Source organism: Nasonia vitripennis, chromosome 1 (assembly GCF_009193385.2).
Source record: "Nasonia vitripennis strain AsymCx chromosome 1, Nvit_psr_1.1, whole genome shotgun sequence".
In the NCBI taxonomy this organism is placed as follows: domain Eukaryota; kingdom Metazoa; phylum Arthropoda; class Insecta; order Hymenoptera; family Pteromalidae; genus Nasonia; species Nasonia vitripennis.
The window spans coordinates 15,617,652-15,645,494 of record NC_045757.1 but is presented as its reverse complement, the minus strand read 5'-3'; the positions used below and the strand labels follow the sequence as shown (position 1 = coordinate 15,645,494).

At 41.8% G+C, this 27,843-nt stretch overlaps 5 protein-coding genes and 1 long non-coding RNA gene across 38 annotated transcripts; 2 read left to right on the top strand and 4 right to left on the bottom strand.

The window, feature by feature from the left end:
- Positions 1-67: 67 nt before the first annotated feature.
- Positions 68-2,561, bottom strand: LOC100121492. 3 transcript variants are annotated; one of them, XM_008212728.4, is made up of 7 exons: positions 2,019-2,542; positions 1,731-1,907; positions 1,009-1,641; positions 782-926; positions 576-706; positions 359-490; positions 68-284 (listed from the first exon to the last, which is right to left on the bottom strand). In XM_008212728.4, the coding sequence occupies exons 1-7, from the start codon at positions 2,220-2,222 to the stop codon at positions 213-215; spliced, it is 1,494 nt and encodes a 497-aa protein (XP_008210950.1). In that variant the 5' UTR covers positions 2,223-2,542; the 3' UTR covers positions 68-212. The 3 variants fall into 3 exon arrangements, with proteins under 3 accessions (XP_008210950.1, XP_008210951.1, XP_008210949.1); XM_008212729.4 differs by having other exon boundaries at positions 576-700; XM_008212727.4 differs by having other exon boundaries at positions 576-926; positions 2,019-2,561.
- A 414-nt stretch (positions 2,562-2,975) lies between these two features.
- Positions 2,976-5,800, top strand: LOC100118998 (eukaryotic translation initiation factor 3 subunit I). The gene is made up of 5 exons (XM_031927174.2): positions 2,976-3,181; positions 3,461-3,707; positions 3,779-4,059; positions 4,137-4,337; positions 4,411-5,800. The coding sequence occupies exons 1-5, from the start codon at positions 3,179-3,181 to the stop codon at positions 4,657-4,659; spliced, it is 981 nt and encodes a 326-aa protein (XP_031783034.1). The 5' UTR covers positions 2,976-3,178; the 3' UTR covers positions 4,660-5,800.
- Positions 5,801-6,389: 589 nt separating this feature from the next.
- LOC100121453 (MOG interacting and ectopic P-granules protein 1) lies at positions 6,390-20,332 on the bottom strand. Of its 26 annotated transcripts, none has more exons than XM_008212710.4 (11): positions 19,554-20,320; positions 14,903-14,996; positions 13,518-14,258; positions 12,382-13,053; positions 11,335-12,297; positions 10,914-11,005; positions 9,894-10,031; positions 8,414-8,596; positions 8,214-8,336; positions 8,017-8,121; positions 7,010-7,920 (listed from the first exon to the last, which is right to left on the bottom strand). In XM_008212710.4, exons 2-11 carry the CDS (start codon positions 14,970-14,972, stop codon positions 7,606-7,608), a joined length of 3,402 nt encoding a protein of 1,133 aa, XP_008210932.1. In that variant the 5' UTR covers positions 14,973-14,996; positions 19,554-20,320; the 3' UTR covers positions 7,010-7,605. The 26 variants fall into 26 exon arrangements, with proteins under 26 accessions (XP_008210941.1, XP_032457161.1, XP_008210932.1 ...); XM_008212717.4 differs by having other exon boundaries at positions 7,025-7,920; positions 14,918-14,996; positions 19,554-20,332; XM_032601230.1 differs by having other exon boundaries at positions 7,025-7,920; positions 12,382-13,050; positions 14,918-14,996; positions 19,554-20,332.
- On the top strand, positions 20,288-23,082 carry LOC103316871. The gene is made up of 3 exons (XR_512603.4): positions 20,288-20,636; positions 20,735-20,860; positions 22,479-23,082. It is a non-coding gene; the product is annotated as an uncharacterized LOC103316871 (long non-coding RNA).
- On the bottom strand, positions 20,997-21,805 carry LOC100121435 (uncharacterized protein KIAA1143 homolog). Its single transcript, XM_001604998.6, has 3 exons — positions 21,551-21,805; positions 21,332-21,467; positions 20,997-21,259 (listed from the first exon to the last, which is right to left on the bottom strand). Exons 1-3 carry the CDS (start codon positions 21,779-21,781, stop codon positions 21,081-21,083), a joined length of 546 nt encoding a protein of 181 aa, XP_001605048.2. The 5' UTR covers positions 21,782-21,805; the 3' UTR covers positions 20,997-21,080.
- Positions 21,946-27,308, bottom strand: LOC100121416 (Krueppel-like factor luna). Of its 6 annotated transcripts, none has more exons than XM_031927036.2 (8): positions 26,980-27,308; positions 25,587-25,697; positions 25,089-25,319; positions 24,742-25,011; positions 24,407-24,658; positions 24,070-24,336; positions 23,253-23,694; positions 21,946-22,872 (listed from the first exon to the last, which is right to left on the bottom strand). In XM_031927036.2, exons 1-8 carry the CDS (start codon positions 27,136-27,138, stop codon positions 22,475-22,477), a joined length of 2,130 nt encoding a protein of 709 aa, XP_031782896.1. In that variant the 5' UTR covers positions 27,139-27,308; the 3' UTR covers positions 21,946-22,474. The 6 variants fall into 6 exon arrangements, with proteins under 6 accessions (XP_031782896.1, XP_031782913.1, XP_031782929.1 ...); XM_031927053.2 differs by having other exon boundaries at positions 23,253-23,679; XM_031927069.2 differs by having other exon boundaries at positions 23,253-23,661.
- Positions 27,309-27,843: the final 535 nt, after the last annotated feature.

Genomic DNA, 27,843 nt, shown 5'->3' with positions numbered 1-27,843 from the left:
AGGTATTATATTTCATCGTCAATCGTCAATTGTCCGAGAAATGTTTAAATGAAGTAAGAAAGGATGATTAATGATTCAAAAATACTTTATTTATGTAAAAGTTACATCTTTCATAGAACTAAAGTAAAACAGCAGTCCTGATTGCTTAACATAAATAAATTCTTATGATCTATATGTACAATAATCGACAGTCCTTAAAATTCTCTTGATTATTAACTTTTTTCAACAAAAGTTGTATTTTCATCTAACTCTAGCCCACATGATATAAAATTATCGTCAGTACCCTGAAAACACAATTACAAAAATATATTGTGTTCTTAATTTAGTATTTGAAAGAAATACGAATTCAAATACTCACTTCATGTACCACAACTAAAGATCTATTATTTGGCAAATTAAGTTCATCTACATCGCCGCTAGCAAGAATTATTACTGGATCATCTGTCATGTTACTTTCATCAATGTATGTTATATTCATGTCTGTATCCTCCTATTCAAAATAAAAATTATTTATGTTATTATTTTTTTAAGTTTATAGAGAACTGATGTACGAGTTAAATAATTATGCTTCATACCGGACAATATGCTTCAAAATCAGTTTCTTGTAACTCTTGTGATTTGACGATTTCTGCGCTCTTTAGTGTAGTGGAAAGGGCCCTCTTTTGCTGTTTTTTCACAGATGAACCTGAATCTGATTTTCCTATTTCTTTTTGAAGTCGTCTCCATATAGTAGTTTTAGGTATTTGATATGTAACTGAAGCTACAGCTTGCGACATCTTACCCTCTTTACAAGCAGCCACAGCTTCTTCCAAACGAGATCGTTTTAGCTCTTCGCCATCACTCTTTCGTTTTTTCCAAAATGTCGACGGCAATTTTCCTTGGTCAACTAAACGAGCTTTATCTCGAAAAAGCGTTGTTTTTGGAATCTATGTAAATACAAAATAAAATACATTAATTATCGAGAAATTGAAATATTCAAAAATTCATTTGTGGAATCGTTATGCTCACTTTGTATTCATTGGCAACTTTTGTGAGAGAATCTCCTCTTTCTAATGCTTTTACAGCAGCTTCTCTTCTGTCAGCTGCATAACTGTTTTTTTTTTCGTGTCTAGGTGGTATACAGCCTTCTTTTTGAATTCTTCGCCACAAAACTGTTTTCGGAATACCATAACAGTCAGATGCCTGTTGTAAGCTAGATCCAGCCATGACTGCTTGTATAGCTCCTTGCATATCTTCGTTTGTGTATTCACTTCGAGCTGGATTGAGAGTGAGACCCAGAACTTTTGCCCTCATGTAAAGTGTGGATCTGGGAATATGATTTCTCATAGCTGCCTCCAACAATGATCGCCCCTCCTTGATGTCACTAATTGCAGCAGCCAGCATTTCATCGCTGTACTCTTTCTTGCAAACACTCTTTCGACGCTTTCGCCTTTTAAGAATCTCATCCATTTCATCCTCTTCGTCATTTGTTGAAATTTTTCTTTTGTTTTCACTAGTTTTCTGTGTGTGTGACTTTTCAAAGTCTGTTGACTGAATACTCTCGTCTTCTTCATCAACTTGAGGAAACTCGCTCAAGACATAACTGTCATCAGCAGTGATATCTTTGTCCTGAGATATTTCCGACTCATCTAAACCTTCAATCTGAAAAAAAAAAAAAAAAAAAAAACTGTCCTCAGTATCCAAAATAACAGAGTTTAATGTGATAAAAGCCCATCACTGTCTATACATACCTCCATCAAACCGCATATCTTCAAAGAATGAGCAGCGTCCAGGAGATTGTTGATATTTTCGACAGGGATCCTCACCTCTCCATTGTAACTGAACTCTACGATGGACCTCACATCTTGAGGCGATATGTCGCTCAGAATAATAGTGGCGTGCTCATCATTAACCTGGCTCAAAATTTCCTAAAACAAACGATAATAAATTGATCATCACATATCACACGTAAAACATCGAACCATCACTCTTCACCAAAAGCAAAACAAAAACACACGTCCTAGGTATTGTTTACGTACTTGGAATAGAGTGCTGCAAGCACAGAGAACCAGCCGGTGTGCTTGTATTCGTTCGCCGCCGGCGTAGAGGGTCACGTCGACCATACATTCCTCCTCTAGCAGCTGGCGCACAACCTCGGAGAGGTGACTTTGATAATTGCTCCATTTGAAGCAGTACGAAGTGTCGACCTGCGTCTGGTCTGTCCCAAGAACCGACTCGGACATTCTAACGTCTTCCAAGTTTCGTGTTTCTCTCGACCCACAACGCAATCGCGCCTGAAAATATTACAGTAGACCGACGCTGCGAGAAAACGGGAACGGAACACGGGCACTATAATACTTTCGCGCTATGGCCGCGCCGCCGACGATCTTACGTCTATCACAATGAGATTTGAAAATCGGTGTGGATGGACTGGTTGATTTTCCGCGATAACGCGCTGACAACTATAGCTGCCAAGACGGAGGACGCTTGGGATGCTTCTGATGAGCAAGTAGTGGAGAGAAAACATGGAGGCCTGCGAGACTTGGCTAAAATAGGGCCCGCGTTTTCGAGCCCTACATATAGATATAGTAGAGGGAAGAAGATAGTTGAGGGAGACGCCGTTGATGGCTAGTAGCGCTGGCGGAGGTAGCTGGATCGCTAATTTACTTTTGTTGCTCAGCTGTTATTGATCGTTCTTCGTCGAGAAATGCGATAGTAGCTGCTTGTGGTCTCCAATTGTTTTCGTCATTTAACAATAATTTGATTGTTGGATTTTGAAATTGAGAATGATGACCAATTCTTGCTTTGGCAATAAGAATGGAGTTATATGAAAAATAACAATTGATTTTTGCAATGAATAGTCGAAAATCGTTATAATTCAAATGAAACAAAGCTTTGCCAACGCGTTTAAGATTATTTTACAAAAAATTATCATTTAAATTTTAATTGCGAAAAATAACATAATAACAACAACTCAATTCTCATTGGCCAGGAGCTTTCATGCAACTTGTTATGTCGCCACTTGCGGACTCTCCCTATCTCTCGTGCAGTCGTGCCGCGTCGTTGGACCATCGTGTCTCGACTCTCGCGCATAGCTCTTTCTAAGGGACTACCGTCAGATTTCAGCGTGTGAATTCATCGATGGCCCAAGATTTGTTCAATTATTAACCGGAATAGAACGACCTAACAAAACACAAACATGGTGAGTATCTGAACAAAGATGTTTACGATTATTTTACATTTCTTTTGAGATAAGATGTGCGTTAGTTCCTGCACACTTTTACATATTTTACAGTATAACCTCTTTTTCCGGTTTGCACAAGCAAATTGGGTGTGAATATTTGCACTGACAATTATTTTATAGCAAGAGCTGGTCTCTAAAGATTTACTGAATAAGTGTTGTTGACATCCTATTTCTAAACGTCATCTAATATTTGTATGTGGTAGCAAAAACAATAACTTTTCTTTTTGTTTGATTTAGAAACCTTTGATGTTACACGGGCACGATCGTGCTATTACAAAAATCAAGTACAACAGAGAAGGAGATTTGCTTTTCTCAGCCAGTAAAGACAAGCAACCAAATGTGTGGTACTCGTTAAATGGAGAAAGACTTGGTACCTTTAATGGACACAGTGGTTCAGTTTGGTGCATTGACGTAAACTGGGATACAACGCGTTTAATATCTGGTAGTGGTGACAACACTTTAAGATTGTGGGATGTTGAAACAGGTATGTAGTTACAAGTCTTAAAACAATTACATCAAAATATGATTTTAATTGTGTCATATTTTTCTATTCAGGAAAACAACTTAGTTTCTTGGAGAAAAAAAGTCCTGTGAGATGTTGTAGCTTCAGTTTCTCAGGTAATCTTGCTGTGTTCGCTACAGACAAATCTATGGGTCAGAACTGTGAGATGTTCGTCATGGATGTCAGGAGTCCCGAACCTGTTTTCTCACCAGAAGACAATGTTTGCAGAAATGTTCTTGAAGGATCCAGGATCTCATCTCTTCTGTGGGGAGCTCTGGATGAGACTCTTATCACTGGCCATGAAAATGGTGAATTGAACATCTGGGACAGCAGGGTAAATTACTAAATACATCGTCATTATACGTGTTTCCTCAACTAGAAGTTATTACCTGCAATTTTTTCAATTTGTAGACTGGAAAGAAATCGTATGATGCTCAAGGCCACCAGGGTCAAATCAATGACATGCAATTCAACAAAGATGGTACCATGTTTGTAACAGCCTCAAAAGATTACTCTGCCAAATTATTTGACAGTGAAACTTTGGTGTCCATTAAGACGTACAGAACAGAACGACCCATTAACTCCGCTACGATTTCTCCAAACTTTGACCATGTAATTAAAATATTCTCTCTATGTATTACAAAAATGATAAAAACCAGTTTTATTTGCAATATTATCTTTATAGGTTGCCGTGGGAGGTGGTCAACCTGCTATGGATGTAACAACGACATCGACAAAGCAAGGTAAATTCGACACTTGTTTCTTCCACCTCGTCTTCGAAGAAGAATTCGCCCGTCTTAAGGGCCATTTCGGTCCAATTAACTCGTTGGCATTCCATCCTAATGGACGCAGTTTATCCACTGGAGGAGAGGACGGTTACATTCGTATTAATACATTTGATCAATCTTATTTCGATTTCCACTTTGAATACTAAAAAGTTTTATGAAAATAAAATTATTGTACAAAAATCTATTGAATTTTTTCTTTTGCTGATTTAGATATGCTAAATTTGAGGGAGATATTTAAAATACATGTTTGCTAGGTATAACTACTGCTTTTATCTCAGCTTGATTCCCTATAAATTATAAAGAGACGTCTTTGACATAAGGCCATGTAACAATCTTGATTAGCACAAATTCCTGGATACTTCCACCATCAATATTTAGGTTGAACTCTAAAAAAATCAGAAGGGAATAATCAAAACTTCCTATAGAACATTTCATCAACTCTATTACGAAATTTAATTTAAACTTTAGTATTAAAGTTTCATAGAAATAAAAATTAAGGATTAATTGCTTCTAAAGAAAATTTTATCAGCGCTTTGACGCATTTTATTTTGACGAGTCTTTTTAAAGCATAAATAATGTACGTTATTTTACATAGTTCACTCGCGTTTGCATGACAACAATTAGGCATTTTGAGAAAAAACGCACGATAAGTGTTAGTACAATGTTGGTACACTTTATTTTTGTATTTTCTAGTCATTCATATAATATTGTACAAATCATTACAGTAAAGTAGATATATCTGTAATCGTATCTATATGCATATTGTACCTGCGAATGCTTTTGTGTATTACCAACATTTCTTTTGTCAATCTTTGACAAATTAGTCCAACTTAAAAGTATAGCCATCTGTTACAGTTAATGTATGTAATGGACTTAATTTTTTCGTCAAATATATCTGCTTTGATCTAAATTAACAATTGTTTCTATGATGTAACGTACAAAAAATTAAAAGTTGCTTAATTATTTAAATTAAACCCGTTGCTCGTTTTTAAAAAGACTATCTACATATTAATTTGTTTGTTCACGTAAGCTTATTATTCAATCAGAGCGTGTACAGGAGACTTCTTTTCTATTTCCAAAACTATGTTGACTAAATCGTTTTGTCCAAATTGCATATTTTTAGAAATATACGACGTGTATATGTATACATATATATACACACACATTTTCCAATACTTATACATATAAATATGTATGTACATTTAAATCGATTAAAATTAAAATGTCCAATGCCCACCCACATTTTTGTACGACCTTGATAGGAATAAATGGAAACTCATGAAGGTATGTGCCATCCTATTTTATTGATATATCCGTTTATATTATACCCTAGATTAATGTACATTTTTTGTTCTTATAAGAGCGCAAAAATAAAACTGGATATTTTATTACAAATACTGGATCGTAAGAGATCCAACTTATAATAATAGGTTGTACACTTTACAGTTTTCTGTATTTTTAATTGTGTATTCATGATCATTATAAATTAAATTCATACTCGCGAGCCATCGTGTGACTATTTATAAATAAAAAGTGTTGCGCAGGGATGACAGTTTTTTTTTTTTGTTTAATAATGATCATTATTTAGAAAAATACGACGCGATTCAATTAAAAATTATACACGTTGGACCTATTGAAATAAAATGACAAATAATTTACGCGTTGCGTAAATGGTCACGGCATTAATTATACAGCAACTCGTCTTATAGCTTGGCAAAGCCTTTTCTCAAGATAACGAATTCATCTAATATCAGTAGCTAAAGCACATTTCGATTAGTTGATATTTTTATTAAAAAAAAAAAAAAAAAAAATGCTAAACACTCGTTTTAACTTATCGAGACTAGTGGTATACAAAATAGTATAAAAGAAAAAGACGTTTCATTAAACTGCAATATATTCTCACGTGAGCTAATTCTTTTGAAACAATAGGCAGTACACACAAACCAAACGTATTTTTGATGGATTGGAAAAATATCCATTGGGTTTCAAGTATTTTTTTCTCTTTTAATTAAAATATCAATCGAAATTATGCACAATTTCTGCTAGTTAATATTAGTCCGTTACCTTGTCATTATACATAGTTCTTCATTTATTACAAAAACATATGGAATTTCGGAAAATCTGTAGACGATAGCATTGAGCCAAATCTTTGTAAAACGCTACATTACTCCTCTTACAAAGAACATGTGGTATATGAGCTCGTGTACAGCGTTCTGGGGGTGCAAGTACCGTTACACATGGACATTACTTTTTTCTCTTTCATTCACTGAACTTCGCAACATGAAACGCAGTTTTAACAGTGCCTCTCACGCATACACCGCACATCGGTTTTCAACCAGAAAATAGAAAGACGCTCGACAGTACATCGCTCTTATGAAAGGAATTTACATTAAATAAGCTCCCTGTGTATTTGGGAGATACAGTCAGAGTATGACAAAACGCCAATATACTTTATGCGCACGATTTATCTTTATTATTATAATTCTTTTTTTGTTATTTTTCTCTTCTTCATTTTTTTTTTTGTTGAAAGATTATCATCGTAGGCGTGTAGATCGGGGAAATACGATGCAGCTCGATCGATCAATCAACCAAGGAATCGTACTGAAGGCCACCCTTTTGTTAAATGTCTTTTTTTTCACAGTCTATTTTCTTTCATGTGTCTTGATAACAACAATAAAAAATCCTTAAATAAATATATCAGTATAATCGTCGATGGAATATTACGCATTCAACTAGTGTACTTCCTTGCCAAATGTTTTTCCAGTGCATCCGTTTCTACAACAATATTCCTTCTCTAAAACCTTCGCGATATTGTGTCTGCATATTCCGAAATAATGTATATCATTGTATATAGTTTCAATCCTTGCTTTCTTCATGTCTACTTCGTTAATTTCAAGCAGTATTTGCAAATTACTCATGTACACATGCTGATCGCTGCCTTGAGCTACACAGAGATCGTTATGGGGTATGTATAACCACAACAGTTTACACGTGTTTGTGAGACCTTTGTAATGAGTAGTTGAGAAAGAGAGAATTTTAATTAAAATCACTCGTCTTTGTCATCTTTGTCGTTATCTAGGGACTTATCACTGCTATTTGGCTCTGCCTTGGGGTCCGGACCTACTGGTCGGTTTTGCTGGCTGTGGAATAATTGTGATCTCGTCGTTGATCTTGAGAGGCTTAAGAAGTGAATCGTTGGACCTCGAGGACGGCGAAGAGGGCGCGCTGCTCTTCTTGTCCATTACGCGCTTAGCAACGACGCTGTGTGCCGAATACACATGGTTCTCGAATTGTTTGTACATCCCGAACGTGGCAGTGCAGACCGTACATTTGTATGACAAATGCGCGGGTTTGAGGGTCATACCATGATCGCGAGCTACATGGTTCAGCAGCTTCCACTGGTACACCTAAAAACAGATAATTTTAATCGTAGTAATCGGCGTTAAATTATATAGTCTTTAAGACACAGAGTTTAAAGTATAAGATAGGCATAGTATACGTACTCGTCCACAAGCTGGGCAACGGCCTGCATCTTTGCCTTTGTTTGCGGCTTCCTGCATACTAGACGTTACGAGTCCATGAGACCCGAGCAAATGTCTTTCTAATCCCTGTTTAACAAAGTAATACATTTTTAAAGTTATTTTATACTATTTTAAATTAAAAAATAAACGAAAGAGTTTAATACTGCAACGAAATTTACCTGATCTGTGAAGAATCGGAACTGACACTTCTGGCAATTCAGTGGTGGTCTGTTGTAAATCATCTTTGGATGTATCTTAACTTTGTGAATCCATTGCATATGGTTTCTTAATTGTTCCAGATCCTGCACATAATTCAAAGAAATTATAAATTTGTAAATGGTATTTGATTAAAAAAAGTTCTACAAATACGAAAACATACCTTTATGTATCCATCACATATTTCACATATAACAAAAGTACTCTTTCCTCCAGGTTTGACTTGACTGTTTGAACCTGGTGCAGAAGCTTGTGGTGCTGTGCGAGGCAGGGGAGTTATTGATATACTTGGTTGGCTTAATAGCTTAGCTGTAGGATTCTTGACAGCATTAGTGACTGATGTATTCTGCAAAATAAAAATGAAAATGGTTAGAATCAATTAGTTTTCTCAGTATTTTATCCTTGACTTTCTGAATGTTAAGATGTTTTAAAAAATTGTTAGAGTCAAGCTAAAAAATTTAAACATTCGCCACATTATTTTATGTCTTGATGAAAACATAGCTCATCTCAGCATAATGCAAAGCTTTACTTAGTTATAATTAATTCTTTTTAACTCAGGTTATTTTTTATATTAAATAAATATTCACGACATAAAAATACCCCGTAAAAAGTTCTGCACATGTATGTAAATCCAATTACTATAAAATACTCTGTAAAATATAAAAGATAGAGAGGGAGCATGCACCGTGAAGTTTAGTACCCTGAAATGTGTTACTATTAATTATTTTGTAAGTAAAATAAAAAATTATGTTTGAAGGAAAAATCTTGTAATCCATTCTCTATATAGAAGTAAAACATGTGTGTAGTGTTTTTGTCAAATGTCCTCTATAAATCTTAAGTAGAATTATGTAACACTTAGAATTTGAAAAACTACCTACACAAGAAATATGAAGCGAGAAAAAAATACATATATAAAATATGTTCTTTTCAACTCAAATGGATAATCATAAAAACGGCGTATTACACCAAGAACAGAGTTTTGCTATATAAAGATAATAATGAAAGAAATATAGCCTGCTGGTTTTAAAAGCAAGACTTTTCCTTATAACTTTAGGTTTCAAACGCACGCGATATAGTTTAAAAACCTGACAAAGTTTAATAATAATCTAAAAGGATGCCTACACTATTCGTCAGATTTTTAAATAAGAGACCAAAGCTCTCTAAAGGATGGTCACCTTGATTATTGCGCGTTTACGGTTTTTTAGAACACAAATATTATGATAGATTCCTACATATTTTCATGGTGTTAACATAAAAAGCGATGTTAGGTTTTACGACAATTTCACAAACTAAAATAATTCTATGTTTCGCTTGCTATACCGTATAAAAACATAGTGAAATGAAGATATGCAGAAATGTTTATGATTTTAAATTATTAATAACGAAAATTCAGTAATGAGAGTTCGGTTTCCTGTAGAAGCAAAGGGGTATGTTTTTAGAGCACATCGTGTCATCAGTCATGCGATAAATAAATAAATAAATAAATAAATAAATATATATATATATATATATTTGTCTATAATAATGTGTACATATATAAATGAAAGTTCCGTACAACCCCGCGTTTCCCCGAGTATTTATTCAAATGTTCTTAGAATGTTTAATCAAGAACCCCCTGACACCCGAGGCCAACATTTATTTACCTGTGACGAGAGCAACCTAGACTGGGACTCGTTAACGTTGGGTACTAGGGCAATGGGTGCGGGTCGTCCGGAACTGCCGCCACTACTGCTACTCACCCCCGATAAGGCCGATATGACAGTCCCAGAGCCACCCACCACCTGTTCACCACCCACACATAGTTTGTTTAATTTAACAAACGGCAAGTTCGGTTATTGCAATTTTTAATGCGTACGTAGCACGTTTGAAAATCTGCCATGGTGAGATTTTTCACTGATTTTAGAGTTTGTTTGATATGAATGAATTACTGTAATTTGATTTTGAGAGCAAAATTTTAGTTATCCCCGTGAAGCAGCCAAGTTGAATATTTTTAGAATAAAAAAAATTACGAAGTAATTAATCTTTTACTCAGTATAGCAGTAATGATTCGGATTGTTTAACATTCCAAATAACGTTTAAATTAGATAAGTAATGAGTCATTCTAAAAAAATTGAATTCCTTAACGAGTTTGAATAGCTTTGCTTCATAATGGATTCTATCGAATTCTATTTTCTTAATACGAAAAAAACAGCGGCAAATCTTTTGAACAAACTATTTTTTAATTTGTATACCATTATCATTCTCTCACAGTATAAACGGATTTTTAGAGATTCTCTTACACATATAGATACATTTTATGCAAATAAAAACTGATTCGTCTATCATCCCGTTCCCTCTCTCCGCCTTTTCCGACTAATTCAACATAATAAATCAGCGATAGTGAGAGTATACATGTATAGCGTACAACAGAAGAGAAGGAGTGACGGGTGGGGCGATGTATATAATACATATCTATATGCATACTTATATATTTCGCAATATATTCGAAGAGTACATCGTAATATTGCGATGTAAAATGCTAAATCGAATGAAATCTCGATAAAAAGATTTTCGGTTTGAGAATTTAAGTACTAATGGTTATGAAATTTACGTATTGTATTTTTATGATTTCAGACAAAGCAAGCCTATACTATGAACAATTGAATTATGGAAACAATATTTACCTGGAATATTTGGTTACCGGCTCCAAACTGGTACGAATTGGGCAACATTAGTCCTGAAGAAGTTGGCCGGTACATCATACTTGACACATTGTCTAAATAAAAGATAGTATGTGAATGATTCATACAGAAATCGATCAGAGATTTTATAATAGATGCTTTAACTGTTATTTATATTTAAAAAAACAGCCCAGTCGCAATGTGCTATTTTAACATCAGTATCGATTAACAAGCCGTAATTGACTATATCTCGTTATAATAATAAACTTGTTATTTTAAAGTGCTAGAATAGCTCATTAGCGTTTAAAAGCCTATCGTCTAGAATGGAATTAATTGAATTTTAGTATACATTCTAAAACGTACTCTGACTTATTATCGTTAGAAAAAATTTATTTTGAAATGAGAACGAAGAAAAAAGGCTCACCTTGTCGAATGCCAGGCGAACCACCAGGTCTTGCCATAGCCTTCATATCCGTATACCTTGGTTGCATCGGTGGCCTACCTCTACCTCTGCCGGTAGGCATCGGCGCGGGCAACAATTTCGGCAATAGTGTTTGTTGTCCCTTGGCCGCACCCATGGCCGAGGCCAACTGGCTTGCCGACAGCTGGGGCATCGCATTCCTCGGCCGGTTGAGCCGCGGTATCTTGGCCGGCGGTTCCCAATCCATCGATGGCTCGAGATTCCGCTCGGGCCGGAATTTCTTTGTGCAGGCGAGTATGTGTCGCGTAAGCTTGCCCTTTTGGTTATCCTCGAACGGGCAATTAGGACATTGGTGGAACGCCGGGCCACGCTCCAGTCGACCTCGCGTGTTGTGCTCAGCTTCCATGTGGAATAAAATATCGTGAGGACTGCGTACTTCGATTGGGCAGAAGTTGCATTTGTATACGTAGTTGCGCATATGCGGCGTCTCAAGATGGTGCTGCATTGCCAAGGCAGATTCGGTTTTGAAACTGCAGAACTCGCACTTTTTAAGTTCCAAGTGGTAAGGTTCGTTGTTTTCCTTGCTGAACTCGAGGTTCTTGATCAATGAATTAATGGCCATCTGAGTCTCAGCGGATGTGCTACCCTTGCCCTGTTTACGCTTTTGGGTGCGAAGTAAATCAGTTTGTACGTATTCCTGCACGAGCCCAATACCGATCGACATAAAAAACTTTCCCAGCGGGAGGTCGAAGTATGTAGGAATTTTATTTTTATCCTCGTGTACGGCAAACTCGTTCTTCTCTTCGGGTGTCGGCTTTTCGCTCAAGTCTAAACATTCGTTTTTGTCATCATCGTCACTATCATCCTCGTCATCTTCTGCCTTATCTCCTCCCTCGGCCTTTTTCTTCTCCTTCGCAGCCTGTTTCCTCAACTTCTCCTCTTTATCATAGTCCTTAATGCTTTTGTCTGTGAATAAATATCGATAAAGTTACTATTATGAATTGTATGCTTAAATGTCTGTATAACTAATAAATTAGATCTTTATGTTACCTAATTTGCTAACGAAGTCCTTAAGTGGTTTTAGCGGTGGCTTTTCGTATACATAAGGTACAATGAAGGACGGTGCCTCTACTACGAACATGTCGTCTGTAAGCGTTGGCAGAATTTGCTGCTGTTGCATCTGCTGTTGCTGCTGCTGCTGCTGCTGCTGCTGTAGCTGTTGTTGGTGATGCATCGGGTTGATCACGGGCGTGATCGTGGTAGATTTGTTACTATTGAGCGTAGTACCCTTCATGGGTACAGGCGTTATCGTCGTCCGAGTGTTTGCGTACATCTGCTGAGGACCCATGCCAATCGGCATCATTGAAAACGAGCTGGAGCTTGAGCCATGGTGCAAGTGTGAGGATGAGTGGTGTGACGAGGACTTGGAACTCGTCACCGGAACACCGCCCTTGCCTGAGAGAATAGAATTAGTGTCTATAATGACAAGCGTCGGCTCCTTCTTGCCACCCTTGATGTTCTTGCTACCAGCTGCAATTTCAACAAGGCGCTTCGTGTCGTTGACGACGATCGTCGTTTTGTTATTGGTCGTCGTTATGTTCTTGATGGGCGACTTATGCTTGGAGTTCTCCTTATCTTTGCTATCGACTTCGGCCAGAGGATCCTCTGGCTTGATCTCCTCGATGTCGGAGCTGTTGTCGATAGTCAACGGACCGTCTTCTTCTGATCAAAAGTTAACATTAGAATTGTTTTTTAATTTTCGAAATAAAAGAAAAAGTAGATCAACCAAAGCATAATCTCTTATCTCATAAATAACACCATTCAAGAAAGTTATAAAGCGTGATAGTTCGTGATGTCAGGATTGTAACACTTTTGAATTTCTGCTTCTAATCAACGAGATAAATAAACGAATTCAAAAACATTACTGCAATACATGACCGTTTTACAATTTAGCGCCACATGGATGTTTTAGCAGGAAGGGGTACTATACAGGTTACTCTTAAGAGAACAAAAAAAGAAACAAGAATCAATAAAGCAACCAAAAATAAATAAAGCGAATTTCTAAATATAAAAAAAACATTCAGGTATAAGACAGCAAACGGATGCTCCAGAAAAGAGCAATCTCGTTAGTGACATTCAAAGTAAAAGGTTAATTAACGTAAAATAAGCAGAAATCACTTTATTACCCAGATAACCCATTTCTCGCTCCAAGTAGCTCTTTCGATTGATGTTTCGAGAACTTCTACGGGGCGTTATGCTAACACTGGGTTGAACTGCTTTTTTATTTTTCTTTTTAGGGGTGTCTTTAAGAGAGTCCGAGCTGCTGTCGTGTCCATTGCTCTTACCGCCGTCGGTGATTTCCTCGATATCGGGACTACCGAGACTGCCGTTTTCCTCGCAGATCTTAACGTCGGAGTTGTCTAGGCTGCTATCAGGCTTGCCAGAAGCAGCGGCCTTTTGCTCCGAACCTGCGGCTGCTCCCGCCGTCGTACCTTCGTCTTCCTCGTCCTCTTCTCCGAGGCACTCGACATCTGAGGCATTGCTGCGCGCATCAACGTCCATCGACTCGTCCTTGTTGCACTGAGTCTCGCTTTTACTAGACACTGCACTACTCTCAACATTTTTGTCGACACTGGTGGCGTCACGCGCTACAGCAGAAGCCGAATAGCTGTTCGCTATCTCGGCCAGAGATTCAGATCCGGCCTCGTTACTCGCTTCCACGTCGCCCAGGTCGACTTCCATACCATGATCGTCGTCCTCCTCCTCCTCGTCCTCTTCTTCCTCCTCGTCCTCTTCTCCTTCAACTTCTAGAGCATTGACACTACTTTCACATTTGTCCATATCTTCCTGCTGCCTGCCGGTAGAAGAGATATCGTAGTCGCTTTCCATATCATAGCCACCGTTCATTCCATTTGCAATTAAAGAATCTGAAATGAGAAATCATGCATTAATTTAAGGCATTCAACTTTTGCAGATTACAAAGTAACTAGTTTGTTTCTATTCTTGAATGGCAAATGATCTTGGATGATGAGGAGCAAAATGTATTTGCGTACAAAAATGACACAACCGGTTCCAGTGTACTTAAGTCATGGCATAACAATAATTTGACTCATCGATACAATTATGAAATGTGTGTACGCAGTTTATTTATACACATAGAAATTACGGACTGAGGAATTATTGCAATGCAGTAGCTAAGTAAGAGACAAAATACTGTTTTTTCGTGAAACCAAATTAAAAAACCTGTTCTCAACTGAAATAAGAACATTGAGAGATTTAAATTTGAAAAAAAGAATTTGTTCGCATGACACTGGACTTAAAATTAAATTCAATCCAGATGCACATTGGAGCAAATTCAATAGCTATGGAAAAAAACTTTTGACACTTCAGTGAACCGGAAAAATCCTGTCACTATAAGTGGCACAGCAAAAATACCACACTCTCTGTGAATAACCACGTCTCTCTCCATTGCTTCAAAGCGTTAAAATCACAATTTGGAGTAGGTACATACACGCGCGCGCGCGTCGTGTCAGCGATAACCTTACATACACCAGCATGGCTGTATAAGTACCTTTTCCAAACTTACTGGCATCATCCTGCGAGGGGTCCTTGACCAGTAGTTCTTCCGCGCTGGCTTCCATGAGGATCAGCGATTCCTAGCCGATCTGAAAAAGAAAACAACACGTGAGTCTGACGATGTCCCAATATAGAATGCAACGAGTGCAACATCAAGGCTCTATCAATAGCTATATAACGGTACACACAACCCAGACGGCGTCGTCAACCCCGCGCTCTAGAGCACGCAGCGCTGCAGCAGCACACAATGGCAAGCGCGACCTACAACTTCAACACACAGTCGCACGTACCTAACCAAGCACGGACTGCACATCGGCAGAGAGAAGAGTGTTCTAACTCCGGGAGAGGCCGCTCAGCGCTTGTACACCCAGCAGCAGCAGCGGAGGTGCATCATCGGGGCAGAAGGGGGTTAACGCCAGACAGACACTCACGCACACAGGCAGACTGGTGCGCGCACACGCACACACACACACACACACACACGCATGGATGCGATGCGGACGAACGAGAGAGACTCGGTGCGGACCAGGCTAGAATTTTTCAAAATGGCGCTCCGCAAATTCCGCACTAGCAGGCGGAGGGTCCCGTCGACGGGGGCACCATAACCAACCAGCCGACCATCGGTCTCTCTCTTTCGCGCGCGCGCGTGCGGCCGTTCCGAGCGACGGGTGGATGCAGACCTCGGTGTACTCAATGCCTAAGCCCAGAGACGAGCGTCGTCCTCGTGGATCACTGTCACCGGGCGATCTCGGCTCTCGGAGGAGAGCGCGACACTGCTGGCATACTGCACCAAGGATAGCGCACGAGCTAGCACAGAGCGGCGTGGATTTACGCGCGAGTTCGCCGCATCGAGTGTACACAACGTGCAGCTAGCAACGAAAAGTAACAAAGCGCGGAGGAGAGGATCGGAGTCGGGAGGGAGTTGTCACCTGTGCAGGTCGCGTCCTCGTCCCCTGGCGCTTCGACGCTCCCTCGTTTCGGAGAGCAGTAGCGGCGGCGGCGGTGGCGGCAGCTCTGGTTGCAGCAGCAGACACGTTCACACGTACAAAGCGAGCACACGCCACTGCTGGCCGACAGTCTGTGCCGTGGCTCCTTTACCGCGCACCAACACACGCAAACACCGATACTCTCTCTCTCTCTCTTGCTTGCTTGCTTGCTCTCCCCCCACCCCTTCGCCTCTCTCTCTCTCTCTTGGTCTCTCCTGCCCCTGATTCTCTCACTCCCCGCCGCACACTCGTATACGTGGTTACCAAAAGTTCATACTGTATATAATTATATATATACAGCACGTGTATGTGTGTGTGTGTGTGTGTATATGCGTGGAACCGAACGAACATTCGTTCACTGCCTCTCTCTCTCTCTCTCTCTCTCTCTCTCTCTCTCTCTCTCTCTCTCTCTCTTACACATACGCTCGCTCTCTCCCGTACACCCGCGCGCACTAACACTATAAGGCATCATATAGATGCTTTTTACTCTCTCATCTTTCTAACGAACGCAGCTTGTGCTCGGCGAGATCGTGTTGGTAGTCGGAGCGCGCGCGCGCGCACACACACGTACACACCAGTGGTGGGATGCCTGTACAACATTTTATTGCGTAGAAATGTGGGGAGAAATTCGGTGATTGTTGAAGCGTTCTCTTTTTCGCGGCACCTCTCGACGATGAAAAAACCAACGCGAGGGGGAGAGACAGAGAGTGTATATATATAAGATGCTGCGCTCAGATTATTCACACGTCCTGATGCAGATGCGCTCGCGATTTATAAAGTGCCATCATTCCGGGAATTGATTTCAACGCCGCGAGGAGTCGTCGCGTCGCAGCTTTCCGAAAGCTCCAAAACGGAGATTTTCATTCTAAAACGTTAGCGCAGAGACCAGATGCATTCGTTTTCCATAAGATTCCAACTGACACAGTCCCGCGTGTCACGAGAGATCTAGACGAAGACGTGTAGGTCGATTCAGCTATTAAAAAACCATTATACGAGTTCTTGCACAGCGCGCTGTGTTTACATCACAGAGATAAGAGCGAAGCGGCTCTCGCCGCTGCTCCGATTTCCCGAAAACCCAGAGCCCATCGTAGTATACTTAGAAATCTACACAATCATCTCTCTTCAAGAAAAGTGCATCGGCGCAACCGCGAGGAACTCCGTATACTGTGCAGTCACGCGCCGGCGAATCCCGCCCGAGGGAGAGCAAGAGATCGATAATACCTAATAGCCGCCTATACGATCGTTCGCCGCCAGCACCGCGCGCGAGCGAGCGAGCGGGCATCCGCGTATCTGAGCATGCATAAGAGAATAGCGTGCAAAATACCGGCGACACGCGGCTTTTAAATTTCCCGCCGGTGTGTCAAGGCGGCACATTTGAAAAGCGCGTCGTCGCCGCGTATATTATTGTCGCGCTCGCGGATAATCCTTGCCTGATGCACTCGTCTACAGCGCTACCATAGACGAGCCTATAACGATCGAGATAGGGATGTACGTATACAGAGTCGCTTACCCACACTGCCGTACTCTCGTGTCAGTGTGTGAGTGCGCGCGGTAACTGTGCCAAGAGGAAGGCCCCGTCGTCGATGAAAATCGTACGGCAGAGGGCAGCCCAACTCCCGTACGCACACACGCGCACACAAACACTCGTTGCGCACACCAAGGCGCGCCGAGCGTCCGACGGGGAAACGTTTACGAAAAAGAGGATCAGAGAGAGAGAGAGAGAGAGAGAGAGAGAGAGAGAGAGAGAGAGAGAGAGAGAGAGAGAGAGAGAGAGAGAGAGAGAGAGAGAGAGAGAGAGGCGCTCGGCTACTGTGCTCCAGGGCCGTGTGAAGCGCCCCAAGTGCTCGTGCTCCATTTTCCGCTTTCTTCGCGATCTCCGAGAACTCCGTCTCCTGGGCTCTCTCGGCTCTTTTTCCAAGCCTAGGGTTATTATTGCGGAGAGTAAAAGAAACGCGCGCAGGATCCGCTCCTGATTTACGTATACTTTCCCACGATGCGATTTCTCTTTATGGACTGACGTTTGCCTTGCATTCTAAATACCTAATACCAAGAAGGCTCATGTTTACTTATATTTAGCTGTACACGATAAAACGCATCCTCTGCATGAGGAGCTTTCGGAAAGCTTACGCATGTGTAGCTATAGCTGCTGTTACAACTAGACGTCCCGTTATGTAGAACCATACGGTGTGTACCTAATCTGTGTTTTTCAACACATAACACCAAGCGTCCAAGTTCATCGCAATCGGTAAACGACAAAGCCGCTCTACCTATGCGCGAAACGCAAGGTGTAAGCGTCTTATCGCGAGCGAAAAGATTCGAAATCGCGATGGTCGATACGTACAAACAGGCCGACTTTTATTAATAAATTTTTATTGCATCGACGTGACGTCTGGTCGGCCATTTTACTTTTTGTACCTCGTGATCCAAGTGTGCGTGCGAGAGAGCGGTTTCCGGTTTGTGTCTCTGTGTGCGTGTGTATGCGTGTGTGTGGATTGTACATGGCTCTTCCTGTCCATTTCGGTTCTCGCTCGAATCCACGACATTTTCATGCTTCCATTCAAAGATCCGAAATTTCGCAATTGGCGACAAACAGCTGATGCGCTTTTTACAGTGTAAACAACGCCTGCCTCGCTCTCTCTCTCTCTCTCTCTCTCTCTCTCTCTCTCTCTCTCTCTCTCTCTCTCTCTCTCTAATTCTTCGAAATATTGAGTGACCTATTAATCGAGTCTTCGTAGAAAAAAAACCCTCGACTTTCGGGAGGATTCAGAAATCTTTAAAAGCTGTCGATTCGAATTTCCCGCTCTGCTCAAAAGCTTGATAATCAATATAAAAAGCATCAGCTCCTCCCGTCGATCGGCAGTCTATTTACCAACAAAGAGCCTAAAATCCCGCCGCCCACGCGCAGCTCCACGCTAACCTCTCAGCCTCGCCGACCATACGATAATCTCTCGTGGTATACAAGTGTATGCATCTTGCGCCTAATGCAAGACACGGCCGCACAGCAGTACCTATACAGCTTCGAATGGAAGCGCGCGAAAACACGGCACACGTGCGCTTCTGCTACACAGGAGCACACCGCCGGCGTCGTACGCGACGCTGCCCGACTTTAATTCAGAGCGCGGCATGGGAGAAGCAGCGTATAATAAGTAGAAGATGGAGAGAGAGAGAGAGAGAGAGAGAGAGAGAGAGAGAGAGAGAATCAAGGCGTCACCATCCTCCAGGAGTCGGCGTTCGCAGAGCCAGTGATGTATACGTATATACTTGAACAAAGGCGCGCGCGCGCACGGGGGGCCCAGAAAATGGTGGAGAGAGAGAGAGAGAGAGAGAGAGAGCGACGGCGCGTGCACGGGGCGCCGCGAGCGCGCGACCCCCGCTCTACGGCCCTGACGCAGTTGCCGTCGACGTAGGTGTCCCTGGGAGAGACTTCCCCGGGTAGCACCTCTGCTCTTGCACCGATTTCGACGGCGAAAACGGGACTCCGATCTCGCGATGCCAGCGAATCGAGTCGATGCTCGCGATTAGCCTAACAAACAGCCGTGAAGGGAATCCTGTCCGAGGAGAGGACGCAGCTGCAAGCGGTGGAGGCGGACGATCGGCCACGAGACGCTTTGATGTCGCGATACCCTGCACTCCTTATCGTGTACACAAAATCGAACTCACCGAACAGCTGGCCGGTGATGACAATGCTAGCAGTGCGTCCTGGACGTAGCGCTGTGGAGGACGGTCCCGCCGTCGTCGTCTTCGTCTTCGTCCTCCGGAAGGAACGCCACACCGCTGCCTTCTACTGCTGCTACTTACACACTGATGGACGATCGAGACTGCGGCTGTGCCTATGTGTGTGTGTGTGCGCGCGCGCACGCTGCGGACCGCAGATTCGCTGGTACACGTAATTTACGTGCGCGCGCGAGCGCAACTCTGTGCACACATATACACACACAGTCAAGCTGGACTACACTGAATGACTGAACCCTGCAGCCTGCTGCACACACACCACGCAAAGATTTTCTGCTGACGATGATTCCTTGGCGGTCGCCGCGCGTAACCTACAAACAGCTCGGAGCCTCTGTTGTGTACATACACGCTTCTCCGCTCGCACGTTATTCGCGCTCAGGTTCGCGCTATAAAAGAGATAGCTGCAGTGGATTTTTCAATGGAAATTATATATGTATATATGCACACTCGCGGCTCGCGGGGCGCAATATTTGAATCGGCGGCTGTCTGCACACGCGCGCACTCGTAAACTGTTGACTATGTTGTTATGCTCGAATGCGCAGATATAGCTACGAGATCGAGGCTGTCGCAAAGAACGGCAAGGCCGACGGTGAAGAGCTCGAGGATTGGACGCGCTGGGTTGGGCTGCTGACTCCTCCTGGCTCTATACGTCGCGGCGATGCTGCTGGTGCTTGCGGTGCTGCGCGTCTCGAGAGCGAGACTGCGGGGAACTGTGCAAGCAAGATGGCGCCGGGCGGCTCGGTCACGTGACTGCGTCTCTGTTGATGCGGGACTCGGGAGCCAGTTTTTTCGGGGAACGAGCGAGAGGTGAAGCTTCGTCTACAAGCGGCGAGATGACGGTTTTGGATTCCACGAGCTTTTTGGCAGCTCAGCTGCATGATACGGACTTGGACGGTTTTCTTTGGGTTTTTGAATAGTAGATTCTCTGCACAGCGGTTGTGGCCGAGGTGGACTGATAAAGTTCGCGGTAATGCACTTACGGCTCGAGGTCTTTCATTAGAATATACTCAGGTATGCGGGAGAGATTACCAATATGGATGATAGCTTAATGTTTTTATATTGAACAACTTTTTTAACGATTTTAATGTTCTGCATGTCTCATTTTACAGATGATTGATCAAAGAGAATTATGAAGATCTGCTCTTTCGGTGTTTTGAAGAGTGCATCATCTGCATAAGACTTGGTTTTTTGAGGATTTTATTCTAAAAATAGAAAACGAGGAGCTAATGAAGCAAGTAAAACTACCATACTTTTTCAATACTTTTTCTTCTATAATGCATGAAAAACCACTGTTAAAGTTATAAATGAATATTAATGATTTCACTTTCTATTAAAAAAGATGTATTGGTTTTAAATTACCAATTGGCTGAATAAATTATGAAAATGTCATTTTGTACAAAATATTTATTTTCTTAAATCTATTTTTATCAAAATAAAGTTATTCTCTAAAATTTACTATTCTTCCTCTTCATCTTCATTAAACGATAATACACTTTTTGTTGGCTTAGCTTTTTCTTTCTTCTTCTTTTTGACCTCTTTTGGATTTGATGTTTCTGAGGAACTTTCATCTTTTGCTTCCTTTTTCCTTTTAAATATTACTCTTTGGGATAAGTCTGCCTTGTCAATTTTATCGACTAAAATGAAAAGAATTTTAATATTTCCACTATTAATCAAGTGTAAAGTAAAGTTTTAGCAATTTTACGCACATTCTTTTTTGACTTTAGCATACAAATCAGCATCTTCTTCTGTCAAATCTCCCTCCTTCATGACTACTACAACAGGTTTCTCATCATCACGATCTTCATAATCATCATCGTCATCAATTTGTGGTTGTTCTTCTCTCTACATAGAGTGCAAGTTTAATTAATTTTACTGTCACAAAATTGTAAAACTGTATTATTTGTCTGTTTAATAGTTAAATTCACCTTTGTGTCGACACTAGGTCCTTCTACATAGCCAGCTTGCTGTTTCAACCTTGTTATAAATGCTGGCTCTGCTGGTTTAATGAAGTTAATATTTTGCTTCTTTTTTGAGTTCATTATAATTTTGAACAGTTTATAAGTTATAACCTTAAAATACACTCGGTTGCTTTCTGAATCTGAGGTAAAATAAACACACCGATGAGACTGAGCTGCAGAGCAAACCAGTGTTGCCATCCAACTGTCATTTTATGAATGAAACATGTGTCAGAATTTTACCTTCCAGGGCTTAGTCGATAACGTCAGTATCTTCAATTTCAAATCAATAATGTATTATTTTATTTGTAATGACAAATTGTTCTAGCTTGGTCATATGATAGTCTATTCGATTACACCAGAACTAATTTCTTCAACTGTATAAAATTTATTCAAAAAAGAGTACAATAGCTTTCCATATAACAGACAATTTCCATATCATTTTATCAAATCAATGTCTTAAATTGCTACATCTCACTCTCCACGTGCTTCTATTTTTTGCATATACTATATTTAGTCAAAAAACGAAAATAAGTGTAATGATTCACGCTCCTTTGCTGCACCACCACAGCAAGTGCTGCCGCAATTCACAGCGGATAAATCGCGAAGCTCCTTTAGAGAGATATTTAAAATATTTAAATTTAGAATATTAATGACACATGCAATCTCTCCGATAGTGGAAAATTTTCCGCATCTAAAATTACCCAACTCTCACTAATCCCCGTTGCATCACTCTCCGCACCGCTTCCCGAAAGAAAAAAAAATGCACGTAACTTGATTAAACAAACCACTTTGTAAAGCGCTTTATTTGTCCGTTATATATATAATATAATTCAATATATACGCGTGTACATAGAAAACTGCATCATTGTCATCTTGTGATCACTTCTTGTTTCAGAGTCTCGTGATTTCTGAGGCGTTGATCGACGATCGTTGCTTGGCGTCCGAGTGACTGGATCTCCGGTGTCTGACCTGCTGCTGCTGAGCCTCGGCTCTCGTGGCGTACGACGAGGATGTGTCGTTTTGGCGTTTGTGCTTCTCGAGCTGTACGGCGATAAAGCGCGGATTTGGTCCATCGAGGCATTCGCAGCTGAGGGTCGCATCGAGCTCCGTCGGGTAAGGCGTCGTCGCTATGAGAAGGCTCTCGGTTGACTTCGTTGGCTGAAAGTGGTGGCGACCGCTGCCGCTGTTCGAGGAGTAGACCTGAGTGCCGGAAGTGCGTCGGGATTGCGAACAACTGCTGCTGCTGTTTGTCGGGGTTTTCGCGCGGCCGTGGTGCAAGGATGATGAACCTGGGGAGAATTTTTCATCTATGAGATCTCATGTCTTTATCGATTATTTCTTAAAGTCTAATTTATTTCAATGAAAGACAGCTTTTTATTACTCAAAGATTATTTAAGACTTATTAGATCCAAATTGAATGAAGTAAATCTTGCTTTTAGTTTGAAGTTTCTAATCTCTTGTTTCTGTAAAAATGGATGCAATAAAAGCGGCGAGCTTTTAATCCTGATTGAGAGTATTGATTTATACATTCGACGCGTCGAAACTGTTTTTAAACTCAATTTCTATAAGCTAGTCTGAAAGTAAAACTCTCTTCGTTTATGCAAACCTTTTCTTTAGAAAGACTGCTAAAAAATAGAAAAGTATATTCGAATTTTGTAATGTCTCTTACCAGATTTTGCGGGTCGTTCGGCACTGTGGGTAGACTTGGCAGTATCGAGATAACCATATCCGAATCCATACCCCCCAAAAGCTTTGGTCGTCAAATTATCCCACGATTTAGGCTTAGCGTACTGCAGACAGGGTGGCGGCCTGTGCTGCACATTAGGGTCCCAATAGAGAGTATCCGTACTGAGACTCGTCGAGCAGGAGACGACGCTGTCAGCGGCTCCGGTTGACATCTCGCTGCTCGTTATCGAGTGCAAACTGTGGCCCGACGCTCTGGAGCAATTGTGCTTACTCGAGTGATGTTCGCGGGGTTGTGTCTGAGCTTGAGCGTCGCGTTGCTCTCGTGATGCAGTTTGGGTTTGGACTGCTTGCTGCTGGGATTGTTGTTGTTGTTGTTGTTGTTGCTGCTGTTGCTGCTGTTGCTGCTGTTGCTGTAAATGGTGGTGCTGGTCACGAGTGGTGATGTCGGATTAATGAGTGATTTTTGATGAGCCATGAGTCATTAGCAATTAAATAAAAATGTTATAATTACAGTTGCGAGGTTTTGCGTCTGTTTGGGAAAACCTTTGTAATACCCAAACGTTTCGTCTGAGATTAAGATTCTGAATGAGTATTATAAGACAAATGAGGAAGTTTCCTTATTGATTCAAGGAGGAAAATTACGTAATTATTTTTATTTTCTTCGCAAATAAATCTACAAAAACGTTCTAACGAACGCTTACTCGAATATCCACGAGGCAAAACCTTCAAATCCATAAAACTACAGACTACAGCAGAATCAATCAAAAACAATAATAGCCAAAAAGCACAAATCCGCCTACCCATACTTGATGTTGGTGCGTCTGGGATCCCTGCTCGTGTTTGGCGCTTCGTTGTTTTTCTCTGCGTCTACGACTGGGTACGCAATTCGGATCACAGCACGGGCTAGCCAAATCGTAGGCGTCTAGGCTTCCACCGTCGCCTTGTGGAGCTTGATCGTTGCGGTTGCGACGACTCGCGCTAGAGATACAGGCAACGCACAGATTACGAGCGGATGGGTGCAGGTTTTGGTTTTCCGATGTACTTTGGCGTTCTGGCTGTCGTTGCTCCTGATACAAGAAAATAAGATACATCGTTTTTATCGGGCTTTTCATAAAGGATTTATAATTAATTGCGTACTTGTGCTTGCAGGTTCGTCTTGCTGCTGTGAGTCGACCGGTCCTTGCTCTTGGAAGGGGTGTTGGTGTTGCTAACACCGTTGGCTTGGTGGTAACTGTGACGGGATGAAGAAGCCGTCGAGGTGGCAGTGGCCGCCGATTCGACGGAGACGTTCGACAGGAAGTGATGATGGTCACTTCGCGAACGAGGCGGACCTATGGCCACGAGGCAGGCTGCGCTGCGCGGAATTAGAAAAGATCTACCGTCTGCGTACTGCGTGAAGAAAAATTTGTGAGCGAGTATTTTTATTTAATGCGCCAATCGATACATGATTATTGGTTAACAATTGTACCAACCACGCTATAAAGCAGCAGGTGCTCAGTGGAAGAGGCCGGTCTGCAGCAGGATTGCGTAGCCGAGGAGTTCAGCGTCGAGGAGGACGTGGGCTCGAGGCTAGGTTCGCCGGAGACAGCCTGACTGCTCGGAGTTCTCTTCCTGGCTGGCAGCGAGTGAGTTTTCCATCGGCCCATGAGAATAGAACGCTCCCGTTCACACAATCGTTCAAGCTCGCTCAGTCGCGACTGCAAAGCCCGCTGGAGTTCGATGTAACGCATATGCAGCTCCACCTGAAAAAATGTTTGTTTTTGTAAAGCTTTTCTTCGTGCTATTTATCGGATTTCAATGATTTACAGGCGTCACCAACTTTTCTCACACAATCCTCGAAGGAGACGACCATGCGCATCCTGGCGTCGCAGTTCTTGATGAAGTTGACGAGGGTCTTGTGATCGGCCCTGTCCATTTCCTGACCGTTGATCGAGAGGATGACATCGCCCTCGCGCATGCCAGCTTTGAAAGCCGGTCCGTCGTACTCCACGTAGTCTACGTAAGTCACCATCTCTATCTCTTGCTCTCTTTTGTAGTGGATACCGTAGCTCTGCAGTATAATTATTGATAATTATAAAAAAGGCAGTTTTTTCATCATTTTTAGCTTGTTATTTCTAAGATGCCAGTTCGAACATGCCATTCGTATGTGACTTTCAAAACGGTCACTGTCAAATAAGCAAATAATTGTATGTATCTGTTCTGAAGTATGCAGCATCGTGTAAATTAAAGCAAGCAAAAAAGCGCTAAAATGCGCAACATAACATGAGCACGTAATGGAACCGCGTGGGCGGTGATCGCGGGAAAGGATATACTCTACCTGTAACGTGAAGCCGTACGTGCCGTTCTTCTTCTCGACGATTATGGTGCGACGACGTCGGTCTCCGTCGGCGCGCGTGGACCGATCCGATTTCGTCCTCTCGAGAACGGCCTGCAAAAAGCGCCGATTATTTCGTCATTCAAAGTATTCTCTGCATCCGAAAATATTATGAATTTTGCGTGGATTATTTTACGAGATCCATCGATTAAAAGCGAAGACTTTTGCTTTTTTCCTTTACTTGTGCTGCTCAAAATAGACATTACAAACATGTGAAAGGCAATGTTTCAAGCGTTGTGCATTAGTAATTCACACTATTTCTGTTCTAAACCAATCAGATTAAATTAGATCTTCCGCACAAAGTAATTTTTTACTTTGCAGCTCTTGCTGTTAGATTATGCAAGAGTGCCAATTACGACGATCAGCTAAAATTAAAACGAACGCAAAACCCACATACTTAGCTCGCATTACATAAATAAAGCTACCACGCGTGTGAAAAAATGAGATAAATGCGTTTCTCCATCGATCCCAAGGAAAAAAACATATGGGAATGCGCTGCGGTGGTTGGTCGTGTAATCAATCCGTGTCTTCATCTCGCGCGTCATTATCAAAGGGACAAGAAATTTAATACAGTGCAGCAAGCACACACGCGTCGTGCGCCATAAGCGTATTTAAACTGTGGAGTATGTTTGCTCATTTTTATGGTGGGGTGGACACGGGAAATCAACATATTATGTGCTTATATAGGTGTAGGAAAAGAAAAGGGTGCGTTGAAAAAAATTTCAACGAAATCGTAACAAAATAAAACAAAAATAAAACATCTGTACCTTGGAATTATAAGGTCTCTCCTTATACATTTCGTTTGAACTAAAAATCATGCAGAATCATCTGGAAAAAATAAAATCACCAAACGATAACAAAAAAATTCAAACGCTTCTATACGCATATACTTGGTCGGTATATCTTAATTATAGAAACGATAAAGTTTAAGGGTTGTCGTAAAATCCGTCGTAAAACCTAAAAAGTATTTTCATCTTGCAGGCCGCACATGCGAATCTGTTTACAACAAAAATTTACGCGACTTTCGCTACGCAGAGGTAAACTTCGTTCGCACAAAGCTTCCCAAGAGGATTAGAAAAGCTCGGTACGCCCAATCAAATCTCCTCAGCATCCGAGAAAGGGAGAAAAAATATTGATCCGCAAGCATGTGATACGAAAATCAGCGAGTTCGACAGGTCGGCTCGCTGCCAAGTAAACTTCTCGACTCGTTCATTCATGCATTCGTCTTCGCAGCCACTGCACGTTGTAATAATAAAGCGTCTGGTTTATCATTCCCACTTCGGACTTTGCCTGCAAACGAAGAAAGCGTCGAGTAAATAAAAAATCAGAACATTACACGCTCGACGAGGCTGCTCCATTCCTCATCGTCGCTGAGCTCGATGCCGCCGCTGTTTCTCGAATTCCCGCTGCTCCCGGGTTGCTGCTGCTGTTGGGCGGCACTCTGCGAGGCACTACCGGCGGGCTCCTCCGCCTCCTGCTGCTGCGAGCCGTTCATCCTGTAGCCATCGCACAGTGAAGAAACTAAGGACTAACAATGGGACTAAGCAACGATAACGAGAGAAGAGAATAATATAATGTACACTGAAAGCAAGCGCGCGAGAGAGACTACATCCTAGAGTCCGGTCGACGGCGAGCTGCTCTCGTCGCCGACTGACTGGCACGCAGGCGCCGGAATATCGGCCTATAGGGGAGGAAGCCGGCGACGGCGCAGTGATGCCGACGGTTAACGACCCCGTGTAACAACGGAGGGGGTGCACGTATACGTACACACGCTGCCACTGTACTATCGCGCAGCCCTTATTGTGCGGGTGGCTTCTATGTAGACTGCAAAGTGTGAATGTGCCGAGGAGAGAAATTCTGGAGGCCCCCTTTCGCTTTCTTTTGAGTGCGCGCGCGAGAGAGCTTTCGCATACGCTGTTGCTCGCCGAGCGAGTGCACTGCACCGAGGGTGATGGGATTGCGGCTTGTGAGATGGCTTGTTTGCTTGAGATTGTAGGGTGCGAGATGATTAGGCTTGATGACGTGTACTCCAAAATTGCTCGATCACCTTGCGCTATCTTTCGTTTGAATTCCATATTCAACTCGTGACGAGTATTGTGCATTCTTGAAAGTTATCAAGCTTTTTATGTAAATTTTACCAGAAAATTCGGGGAATCGAAGCAATTTGCGTACAACGCGTGTTACTGCATTGTTCGAATTC

Excerpts from the sequence above, each read along its gene's own strand:
- LOC100121492 (XM_008212727.4), bottom strand. The coding sequence starts at position 2,222 with ATGTCCGAGTCGGTTCTTGGGACAGACCAGACGCAGGTCGACACTTCG. Across the intron at positions 927-1,008 it reads AAGTTGCCAATGAATACAAA|ATTCCAAAAACAACGCTTTT; the intron begins GTGAGCATAACG and ends GTATTTACATAG. Across the intron at positions 285-358 it reads CTTTAGTTGTGGTACATGAA|GGTACTGACGATAATTTTAT; the intron begins GTGAGTATTTGA and ends TTGTGTTTTCAG.
- LOC100118998 (XM_031927174.2), top strand. Across the intron at positions 3,708-3,778 it reads ATTGTGGGATGTTGAAACAG|GAAAACAACTTAGTTTCTTG; the intron begins GTATGTAGTTAC and ends TTTTCTATTCAG. Across the intron at positions 4,060-4,136 it reads TGAACATCTGGGACAGCAGG|ACTGGAAAGAAATCGTATGA; the intron begins GTAAATTACTAA and ends TTCAATTTGTAG.
- LOC100121453 (XM_008212710.4), bottom strand. The coding sequence starts at position 14,972 with ATGGAAGCCAGCGCGGAAGAACTACTGGTCAAGGACCCCTCGCAGGAT. Across the intron at positions 11,006-11,334 it reads TTCGCCTGGCATTCGACAAG|ACAATGTGTCAAGTATGATG; the intron begins GTGAGCCTTTTT and ends TCTTTTATTTAG. Across the intron at positions 8,337-8,413 it reads TATGTGATGGATACATAAAG|GATCTGGAACAATTAAGAAA; the intron begins GTATGTTTTCGT and ends AATTATGTGCAG.
- LOC100121435 (XM_001604998.6), bottom strand. The coding sequence starts at position 21,781 with ATGGCAACACTGGTTTGCTCTGCAGCTCAGTCTCATCGGTGTGTTTAT. Across the intron at positions 21,468-21,550 it reads GACCTAGTGTCGACACAAAG|AGAGAAGAACAACCACAAAT; the intron begins GTGAATTTAACT and ends CACTCTATGTAG. Across the intron at positions 21,260-21,331 it reads TGCTAAAGTCAAAAAAGAAT|TCGATAAAATTGACAAGGCA; the intron begins GTGCGTAAAATT and ends TTTTCATTTTAG.
- LOC100121416 (XM_031927036.2), bottom strand. The coding sequence starts at position 27,138 with ATGAACGGCTCGCAGCAGCAGGAGGCGGAGGAGCCCGCCGGTAGTGCC. Across the intron at positions 25,012-25,088 it reads TCGAGGATTGTGTGAGAAAA|GTGGAGCTGCATATGCGTTA; the intron begins GTTGGTGACGCC and ends ACATTTTTTCAG. Across the intron at positions 22,873-23,252 it reads CGAACGACCCGCAAAATCTG|GTTCATCATCCTTGCACCAC; the intron begins GTAAGAGACATT and ends AATTCTCCCCAG.